The sequence below is a fragment of the Ananas comosus genome, linkage group 14 (assembly GCF_001540865.1).
Source record: "Ananas comosus cultivar F153 linkage group 14, ASM154086v1, whole genome shotgun sequence".
In the NCBI taxonomy this organism is placed as follows: Eukaryota; Viridiplantae; Streptophyta; class Magnoliopsida; order Poales; family Bromeliaceae; genus Ananas; species Ananas comosus.
Window position 1 is genome coordinate 4276747 of NC_033634.1, and position 11678 is coordinate 4288424.

Consider the following 11678-nt stretch of genomic DNA (forward strand, 5'->3'; position numbering starts at 1 on the left):
TCTTTAGATTTCAAATAAAGATTTAAATTTCAAATCCAAATTTTTGAATACTGGGTTAATTTCGAATTCAGAGTTGGGTTAAAACATCGATTGACCCGCCCAAAATTCGAATTATTTTGAACCGGGTCACCTCCGAACGGCGCTTGAACCGGACCGGTTCAGAAAACTCGAGCCGGTCCATTTGCATGAGAATTGAGAGCGCCCTTGTTGAACAACTCCCCCCTCGTTCTCGTCGCGAAATTTTGTTTCGTTATCGATTCCATTTTTTTCACATTAAACTCTGTTTCGTTGTTTCCGAGATCGATCGAAATCCATTTTTTCGCGTTTAATCCCTGCACTAAAATTCTTTTGGTAATTTCTAATTTCTTGAAGATTAGGTATTGGTGGATCTTCGTCGGGATTTAGGGTTTTGTTTAACCTAGGGTTTGTTGATTCCCTTATTCGAAATGAGATGTTAGAGAAGGAACGGAGATTACTCATAGTTTCCTTTATCATTTGCTATTTTTAGGGTTCGGAGAAAGATTAAAGAGGTTTCAGCATGGCGGAAGAGAATCCATCTGCGATGAAAGAGGAGGTGCCGGAGGTGAGATTCCTTAACCTTGCATAATTTTTTAGTTTTTGGAGAACTTTTGGCGAATTTTTAGTCATTTTTTTTGTTGATTTTCTTATATAATTTTAGCATTACGTATTACGCGCTGTTGTTTAAGCTGTTAATGATGTAATTCTTCGTGGAACTGTGAAATCAATATATTAGTGTTCATTCTGTGGGTGTAATTTTTTTATTTTCTTCTCAATAAGATTGCTTGTTAACTGTTTTTTTTTTTGTCATTTTGATATGTAGCTTGCGCCTTTCGATCCTATGAAGAAGAAGAAAAAGAAGAAGGGGGTGATTCATGATTCGACTGACGAAGTGGAAAATCTTGCTGAAAAAACTGAAAATTTAGCAGGTATATCCTAACAAAAGGAGGCTTTGGCTTCCTTTACTCAGGAAAACAGCAGCTAAGTGCTTGGCAAGCAATTTGTATGGAGCTTTTGCTGTGGCAAGAAGCTGAAACGAGCTTTGTGCTCCAAAAACAGAAACTCCAATTTAAAGCTTCTATTTTTGCTGGAGCATAAAACTACTGGATAGGATATCAATGAAGAAGCTGTTAGTGTTTTTCGAACAACTTCACTCTACAGCACTTTTTCAGAAGCTCTAGTTGGGCCAAGCAGGCTCAATGTGCTAAGAAAATTTTTCTCATATGTTCTAATTACTGTTTGTTAATTTAATCTGTGCTTGTGTATAATTCACGAATGTGGTGAACCGAGCTTGACGTACGTAAGCTTGTGTAGTTACTGAGTCAAGCGAACCAAGCTTTGTTGGCATGAAGAAAAAGAAAAGAAGCCGGTAAGTCTACACTATCTGATTCTTCGCAGACTATTTATGCTTTAGGTTGGTAAAAGAAATAAAAGACTGTAATTTTATTACTTCTTTCCATCTCAGGTCGAAACTGATTTCCTTAATGATGAAAATGGGGATGGCAAAGAGGACCTTAATGGTAAGTATATTTGGTAATGCACAAATGCGTGATTATTCTGCGATTTTATGATAGTGGTGTTGCTATGAGAAAGATTAGGAGAGTTTTCTCTTATAGATGTAATAAGTAGCTGATAATTTATTATCATTCAGATGATCAGTTAGATGAGGATGAGAAGGGAGAGAACATCATCTCGGGAGCTGCTCGATACCCTTGGGAAGGAAGTGATCGAGATTATAAGTATGAAGAGGCATGTTGTAGTTCTCACACCAATTGTTTCTTTATTACCTTTCATTATTCTTGAAATTCTTATCGGGATCAACTAGTTTGTTCGTTAAGTTTAATTGGGTTTCAATTCCAGCCTTAGATTTTCAGCTGTAACTATTTAATTCATGAAGTTTGACCCCGATTCGAGTTTCATTTCAAAGTTTGAATTTTAACTCTGAAGTGTGACTTGACATGTCATCATGAGCATTTCAACTTTAACATAGAGAAGTCTATTGTTGCTGGTGACGTGGCACAAGGAACTTAATTTTACAAAGATGAAACCTCAAGGACTAAATTGTTACTTAATTTTGTATAGAGGAAACTTCAAGGACTAAATTGTTACAAATAAAACTGTGAGGATGGTACTGAAATCTAGATAAAAAATAGGGACTAAATTTGTAATTAACCTTTCTTATTATTTCGGCAGTTAACTGTGATGTACAGTTCTTAAATAGCCTAGCAGTATGATTATTTTCTTTACTAATCTTTTTGTTGGAACAGCTACTTGGTAGAGTTTTCAACATACTGCGTGAAAATAATCCAGATCTTGCTGGAGATCGGCGTAGGACAGTTATGCGGCCCCCTCAAGTTCTTCGAGAAGGGACAAAGAAGACTGTCTTTGTGAATTTCATGGACCTATGCAAGACGTATGTTTCGACGATTCCCTTGTACACTTGCCTATCTTTTGCCTATCTTTTGTTAATATGATATCTTGTTTATGTATTCAGGATTACATCATGTGATACTTCTCTTTATGTTTTTTTTCACCATTATGTTTTTATATTAGACATGTCTGCTTCTAACAAATGCGAAATATCATGATTGAAGTTAGAATGAAAAAGAAGATTCCAGTACTGATTCTATGTGGTTGTTATTTATGAGATTAGTTCTTAATGTACTTTTGGTCCCCAGGATGCATAGACAACCGGAGCATGTTATGAATTTCTTGCTTGCGGAAATGGGAACAAGTGGATCTCTTGATGGACAGCAAAGATTGGTTGTGAAGGGAAGATTTGCTCCGAAGAATTTTGAGGGTATCCTTAGAAAATATATCAGTAAGTTTACTATCTTGATGTCAATTTGTCAAACAAAGTGCATAATCTAGACGTGGAAGGAAATTTGGGGCTTGTTTGGTGCTAGTTTAAATTATCAGATATATAACCTCCTGTTTACTTAGGACTGATTCTTAGTTTGGTTGTCGAGAGACATGGAGAAATGTCTAGAAGGAAGCAGGAATAAGTTTTTCTAATTTCTCAAGAATATGAATTCTCCTTGTCTGACAAGTTATCACTCTATTAGGGTATTGCAATGGATTCTCAAACTTTTCTGCTATTATCTCCAAAGAGAAAAGTTGTCATAATATAATTTGTTGAGGAATCCAAATAGGCCTCCTATTTACTATCATGTCTGCTTGCTATTTGCGGAAGTAATGGCCATACTACTATGTACTCCCTACATTCTGTGTGGGCACTCTATGATCTATACCACCAGATCTGTATTGTTTCTGTTAAATGTACTTTTCCAACATGTAGACATTGTAGAGGGAATTGCACTAGAAGAACATCTTAGAGGATCATTATGGAAATTGTAGCTTTTTCTAACTGTCAATTTCATCGCATGGGAAGAACATTAGGTGCTAAGCATATTTTGATAGAATTGAACTTCCATTGTGCTATCATGTAATTTCATACTATTTTTAGGAGTGTTGATCAGTGGGTAGCTTATTGCTTAGCTCAAGTCAAAACAACTAACCTATACAGAATTTTCAGTTGATTGACATATGGAAAATGTGATTGTCATTAAGTAGCAAATACCACTTCCGGAATATCTTTTGATCTAAAAGTAGCGATCAAACATACAAAAAATATCAAGTACCCTTAGAAATAAGTAAATAACTCATTAAGTGACAAATATAACAACTATCTGGGTGCTATTCTCTATTTGTCTGATATCATCTATAACTACTTATTTGCTAGTGCTTTACCTCCGACTTTAAATAATTGTAATTATATTCAGTTATATGCAAGATGAAGTTATGTTGGCTTGTGTGTGTCATATGCAAACAAATGATAGAAATGGTTGTTTATGCTCCAATCTGTTCTGCATGAGATATGAAGACAATTGTACTGGGAAACAAACAAGAATCCAACAGTATTACCAGCAAGTTAAATGATTTACCATATTATAGGTTTTAAAAAACTCTCAGAATGATGAATTACTTTGACAAAGTGTTGGAAAAATTATGGTGGCCTTAGTGGTACAATTCTTTTTCCATGGTTCATTTTCTATCTTGTGAGTACTCGAAGTGTAGGTTGAATTGCTTGCATGCATTAGGATACTTCATGTAAACTCTTGGTTTATCTTTCGAAGTATATTGATGAATCTTAAGCAACAGTATGTTGCTCTTACATTTTTGGTTGCCAAAATGGAAGTTATGCAGTAGTACTGCAGTTGAAATGCTCAAGGAAATGCTCTATATCTTACAAACAATTGACTTAAATCTTTTAAAGATCAGTGGTACTATTATGTTATATTTGTTTTGCTTTATTATTTGCAAATCACATGGGCTTTTAGTTTCTAAAATGTGATTAACTTTCTATGATGTTACTTTTGTCCGTTCTTTGTTGTCAGATGAATATGTCATATGCAATGGCTGCAAAAGTCCAGATACCATACTTTCTAAGGAAAACCGGTTATTCTTCCTCCGCTGTGAACAGGTAACCTTGTTCAAGTATTTGTATTTTGCAGAGAATTCTGAAGTTTAGAATTCCTTTTTTAGTTTCATTCCATTAATAGGTTTTACATGATAAACAATCTAGTAATCAATTTAAAATATTGCTTGTGCTTCAAATTAATAGCTTCACTTGGAAGAAAACAAAAAGAAGTCTCACTTGATCCTTGTAATTTAAAGCTAAGGCAACAGTCATGTCTGTTGCTTAAATCTTTTTATTAGCTGTCATCTTTGCTGTTCACACGTCCCTGGGTCAGGAGAAATTATTGGCTGGCCTCGTCCACCATGTCAGCAATCAACCGTCCCTTGATTTGCTCGCGATCCCACTTCTGCTTTCAATCCTTGTCGCTTTAAAGAAAATCATGTTTAAATTGAAAGGGTTACAACTAGCTTGATGATGGGATTTGGAAGTAGAGGGCGATGAAGGGGCAAGATCAGTAGGTGGTTCGCGACTGACCTGGTGGACTGTGTTACGACCACAAATTTCTCTTAGTACGAGCCGATGATGAGCTGCAGTATTTGGTTGACCACTTTGTTATGATAAGAATCTGCAAGCTTTCTGAGGCTCCTCAGACTGTTGTGGCATTTCTTCATTTTTACTGTCCATGCATTCCCTATACAGGAGATTCAACCACTTTACTATGATGATCTGCAATCTTCCTAAGACTGAATTTACCGACTTACATATTTTTTATTGATGTTTTAAGTTTTTCTTTTCGCCAGGAAAAAAGATTTAGGTATGTTGGTTGTGAGAGTAATTGTCTTCTTTGATTGGCATTTCTTTGCCTTTCTCACTGTAAATGATATTTTACATGATTAATCAGGTGCAAAGGTAGTTGGTTTAAAATTCATGCAACGGTGGTAGCATAAACCAGCAGTATTTAGGACATTTTTTTATCGACTCTTCTTTATTCATCGAGAATCGGCCGACAATCAGTTCATTGGCCACTGATTGGCCACTATGAAAAGCAACTAAACATTATCACAATCAACTGTTCTCAGTCCAGTTAGATTTTTGTCCATCCAAATGATGAAACAACCATACTGTCTTAAGCATATTAACTTTGACTTGGTTACACATCTTTAGTACTGTTCTTGTTCTTGAACCGCCGTCCATAGCCACTTTATCAAATATTGAAGTTTTATCTTTCTTCGCCTGTGAGTGCCCCTTTCTTCTTTCCCTCCTTTTTTGTCCCTTATTCTAGATTTACTGTTGAGAACTATCATGCATAACCACTTTTTTGTTCTACACAAACTACAGGCTGCTTGGTCCTGCTTTTGCTTCTACATTCAGTAACAACAGAAATTATAGCATGTTTGACAAAGAGAAAAATCTGGGACTTTGATTGTTAGAATCAAAAAATGAAATTTTTAGCCTTGATAGTAGAAGCTCCAAATTCCAATTTGGAACTTCTAATTCTGCTACAGAAAGCTGTTGGGAATATTACTAGTCACACAACACTTTACCAAATGACGCTACACTTTGCTGTAGTATCAAACAGGCTCTTAAACTAATGAAACCCAAGTATAAGTGTCATAATGCTCTCTTGTAATGTTATTCTCATTATTATTCTTAGTTCTCTGTTATGCCGTTCATAGTATTCAAATCTTTTATACCAATCATATAATTTTTTTGTTTTCTATATTTCTCATCCAGTGTGGTTCTTCACGATCGGTTGCACAAATTAAGACTGGATTCGTCGCTCTGGTGGGACGGCGCAAGGCCTGAGCATCATCCTTGTTATTCCATCTATCACACATCTATTTCTCGCCGCCTATCATCGGGAAAGAAATGGAAGGCCTCTTACTCTCCCAGCATTGCATTTGATTTTGGTTGCAGTTGTGCCCTTCAGATTTATTGTATTAGAGATTAAAATGATTTTTTTTTCCACTGTAGATTTTGTTGGCTGATTATCGAATACGATAAGGTGGATCGGAAATTTGTCGTTGCCGAGTTTTGTTTTCTATTTGGTTTTTTTAATTTTTCCTCTTATAATGGTGCATGTGATCTTGTTTGTTGAAATAGATGCTTGGACATTGGAGGGTCAATTGTTCTTGATATTATCACATTTGAGTGACCCTCAGTTTTGGATTGAATATATTGCAATGGATGTAGCATTGCACCAAATTATGTGATTCCAGTTATATCCTAGTAAAAGTTGTAGGCCGAGGGCCGGTCCGATTGCTTGTAAATTACTTTCAAGTTGAAAATGACTTTCAGTTGAACTAGTGGGAAGTTAATAACCGGGAAACTAGAGTTCTTTTGCCTTTTGGTCTCTGTTTTATTAAAAATCTTGACACTTACAATTAAGGTTGTGAAGAAAAATTATGGCAGTTAAAGTTTCTTTTTTCGTAATTGATTTTGTCCTAACTTTGCCTTTGGCTCAGGATGAAGTCAATTACGACATTCTGAAAAAAAAAAAAATCAAGTTATGGTCAAATTCAATTTACAATGAATTACATGATAAAAGTGAACATTTATAATCAAAAGTTATTTTTACTTCTCCAGTTTTGTTGGAGTATGATGTGTTTCAGTTGTTTGTGTACTTTCCTGTGTGGATAGCACCTGCTTGTAGTAGTAATAATTGTTGACTAATAAAGCAAAAAAATATATAGTTGTTTGCTTGACACGTGGCATGAGAATCCAAATTCCTACGCAATCATTTGTTTTTTTTTTATTATTTTTTACTAAAATTTCAAGGGAATGTTCATGTATGCTCCTATAAGGATGTAAAAATAATATTTTTCAATCAGAAAGGCGTATATTAAATTTTTACATCTCATGCAAAAGAGTTTAAAAGTTTAAATTAATACATGAAGAAATTATTCAGAAAGTAATCTCTGCTTGTTTGTTCCCCAATATATATATATATATATATATATAGAGTGAGGCTACTATGCTATCGGAAGCACGGAGCCTTCCGTGCTTTCAGCTCGTTTTCGATGTTGCGACTTTCGAATCGTCGATCGGCTCCGTTAAACTTGATCTAAAGTATTTGAAGTATCTAGAAAATAAATTTTATGATTTTACGATATCATTTGCCTAGTAAAGGAAGGGGCTCAAAATCAACAAATTTCAATGGCCGTAGTGAGCCGTTTGCAAGTTTAACGGTGTAGAAATATCGAAATCACGTGAATCACTAGGCAAATGATATCGAAAAATAATAAAATTTATTTTCTAGGTACTTCAAATACTCTAGATCAAGTTTAACGGAGCCGATCGACGATTCGAAAGTCGCAACATCGAAAACGAGCTGGAAGCACAGAAGGCTCCGTACTTCCGATAGCATAGTAGCCTCACTCATATATATATATATATATATACCTACCGGTTTCAAGAAAAATCTTAGGATAACATGTGTACATAATGAAAAATTATTAGGAGAAATGCTATATTGGAGATTTTTTCATTTTTGTCCTTTCTTTGCTGCAGAATAAAAAAAGTATAAAATTGATGCTTTACTTTGGCCATCACAATCTCATTTCCCTTACCAAAAATTGAGTTATAAATTGACCGTTTCTAGCGCAAATGGTAAAAAACTTGATGGTTGGTATCCGAGGTCTCAAGTTCTAATCATAATTGATTCACATTTTTAGCTAAATTTATTTTAAATGAAATAAACGAAGAGGATAGTATGTTATTTATTTCTCAAAAAAAAAAAAATGATACAAAGTGCTTTTAGTGAGGCTACCCAGGGACTTATTAATTATGAAAAAGATGTTGTTACTATTTGAGGAAAAACTCATCAGGGTCTGCACCGTTTGATTCGGATTTAAGAAATAACTAGTTATTATAGGAATATATACAAGTATGAAGATAAGAAAAATAGCGTTTAGATGAAAATTGGGTTGTTTTCAGAAATAAGGTAAATAGCGTTTGGACAGATAATATAGAATAAAAAAAATAGCGAATAGTTATATATAGAAAATGAAGGTGGTGATGTAGATAGTTATATCAGCTTATTTCAGACATTCAAGAATTACTATTCTCAAATAAAAAATTAACGTTTAGATATAAAAATAAGAATAAGAAGTTATTCCATCCCTTATCCCCAAGTCCAAACGGGGCCAAAAAAAAGTATATCACCTTTTCGAAGAACTCCAATCAAACCCAAGTACGGCAAATAACAACACATCAATCAATCTCTCTCTCTCTCTCTCTCTCTCTCTCTCTCTCCATTCAAATAACATCTGTTTGAAGTATACAATGAATTTTGACACGCAAAATTTTTCAAAAATAACTTGCTTTCAAAAAACTCCACTAAAAATAATCAAAAAAATTCCAGCCACTAATCCTTACGCGTTTTGAATATTGACTTTGGACAAATCTACAACAACAAAAGGTATCTTTCCAAAACGAAAAAAAAAAAGAAAAGAAAAAACTCTAGCTCTTTATATTTGGCTTTTACTTATCCAAAATATCTGTACTTCGAATATGCTCTTTAATATTACGACAAATGGTAACGCGCCTAAAATATGATGCAACAAAAAATGTCACTAGCAAAAGATAAAAATACGTAGAAAAATCTCATCCTTTCGCAGTATCCAACATTTGACAACAATACCCAGCTATAGTCAATGTAAGAGGTCCAGGAGAACAAGAAAACTCCTTTTTTTTTTATTTTACATGTATACCCCTGCAAAATTGTATTTTTAAGAATATGCTCTTTTGATTTGTCTTATTATTCTCCGCGTATCAGCTTAACTCTTTAATACGGTATCACAGTTATAAGAGTCGATTCAGGAGATTAATTTTTTGAGTAATATGATATAAGAGTCGATTCTAAACTCCCTCGATCAGTTCATGATTTTCGTGAATGGAGTTTTAATTTTATTTACATATATAAAATTTTAATAATACAATTTTATGAGCTAGTATATATTTTTATATAATTAATAAATAAGAAGAAATTAGAAACTATTTTATAAGTTAAATTATTTTAGAGTAAGAAATTACAAAGATTCATGGAGCACATAATTATTTCATACAGTAGGTGCATGTATATTTATATCTCACACACCATATTTTTAAAGTTTATTAGAAAAATTCAAACTCAGTGATTTTTTTATATATAGATTTTCTATATAATTTACATTGTATCTATAAGATTAGATTTGATTTTACTATATTTATCATTAAAATATTGGTCTGATTCATGTGATATATTAATAGACCTGGTGTAGGTAGTACAATTTCTCATATTTGTAAAGAGGAGAAAAAAGAGGAGGATTAAGGAGAGAATGACATATGATAAAAATACTCTCCTTTCATATATTTTTATAGACAGATAGATAGATAGATAGATAGATAGATAAATAGATATACGAGCACAAATAAAAAATACGAACTTTAAAAGTAAAATTAAAAGATACACGTATATTCGTGTATAAATATATGGTCCCATTTTTAGGGGTCATTCATTCGAAGACTACATTAGGCCTAACACGCTTAATAGTTTTAACTTTTTAGGTCTAGCCACGGCCTAAATAATTATAGCCAGCTTGAGAATTTTTAGTACTATTATATTTTATATATAAGACTGCACGGATAATACGCATGCTTAAAGAAAATTCAACCCTTATACGTAGCATACATGAAGCGTATAAAATACGTAAACCTAGATGCTTTGTACAGGGGCATATTTGTAATTTCACTACAACCTTTTACTATTCAAACGCATAGTCGAGGCTCCAAACCATTGCTTATAACGACCCCCCCACACACAACACAAAGTCGTTACAACCTAAAACCAATCCAATAGTGTTGATGATAATAATAATAAATAATAATAATAATAAAATAATAATAATAAATCCCCTCACAGCAATCTCAAGCTACCTCTAACTCTCACCCCCTCTATCTATCTATCTCTCTCTCTCTCTCTCTCTCTCTCGCCACCACCTCTCGTAGTATTTTTTCTGAGTAGTAGGACGAAGAAAAAAAAAAAAAGAAAAAAAGAAAGAAAAATGGTGCAGTCGACGGGGACGACGATGACGACGACGACGAAGGCGGTGTTCTCAGCGCTGGACACGGCGAAGACGCAGGTGTACCACTTCAAGGCGATCGTGATCGCGGGGATGGGGTTCTTCACGGACGCGTACGACCTCTTCTGCATCACGGCGGTGACGAAGCTCCTCGGAAGGCTCTACTACCCGGACCCGGCGGGCAAGGCACCCGGGAAGCTGCCTGACAACGTCAACAACGCCATCACCGGCGTCGCCCTCTGCGGCACCCTCGCCGGCCAGCTCTTCTTCGGCTGGCTCGGCGACCGCCTCGGCCGCAAGAAGGTACGTACCTGTGTTCATTTCTCCTGACCTGTACTCGAACAAAATATGTTTTAGATGACGCTTTTTAAGAACCACTACAACAAAATATGTTTTAGATGACGCTTTTTAAAAGACACTTTTTTCTAGCGTCTTCAATATTTGGTAGGTGTCGACATTACAATTAAGCGTCGTTAATAAACATATTTTTATCAAATATTAATAAAAAATTTTCGACACTATATTAAAGTGTTGGTATATTTATTCTGAGATGTTTACTTAACGACTCTTTATTTGACGCTTTTAGAAGCATCAAGGTTATTTTTACTAACACTTTAAAGCGTCACTAGTTATTGTTTAACGTGTCCTTAAGTGTAATATTTGTTGTAGTGGCAATTATTTATACACCTTTGAAAAATTTCAGATTTTTTTATTTATATACTTCTGAAAAAGTACGCACATGTGCACATATATAGTCACCGTACTCTTAATTTTTCTTAAAAAGGGTAATTACTTATATATCTCTAAAAAGTTTCAGATTTTCTTATTTATCTGGTTTAGAAAGCTAATATTAAAAATAACGTTTTAACGTTCTAAGTTTTTTTTCAAGTATATTCCTAGAGTTAGATTCTTTTAACGAACTGTTAGGAACAACTGTTGTTTCTATAAAATTATTATTTTGATATTTCAAATGTACCCTTTTATCATCCTCAACTTTTCTTATTTATTCTTAATTGAGGGGCAAAGAGATGTTTGAACTTTTTTTTTTTAACTCTATTAGAAATTTAATCCGGATTTAATCCGAGATAACTTAACGGGTACTGACAGCAGAATTATTTTTGAATGAAGGAGAACTATACAAGGGATATATTTGAAACACAAAAATAGGGCTATATATA

At 34.1% G+C, this 11678-nt stretch overlaps 1 protein-coding gene and 1 pseudogene across 1 annotated transcript in view; both read left to right on the forward strand.

Annotated features, from left to right (window-relative positions):
* LOC109719946 lies at positions 225-6660 on the forward strand (annotated as a pseudogene).
* LOC109719868 (probable inorganic phosphate transporter 1-3) overlaps positions 10242-11678 on the forward strand; it is a 6964-nt gene continuing 5527 nt past the window's right edge. Inside the window, exon 1 of the mRNA XM_020246699.1 lies at positions 10242-10803. Coding sequence (XP_020102288.1) covers positions 10483-10803 — 321 coding nt within the window. The 5' untranslated portion in view covers positions 10242-10482. The remainder of the gene's footprint in view (positions 10804-11678) is intronic.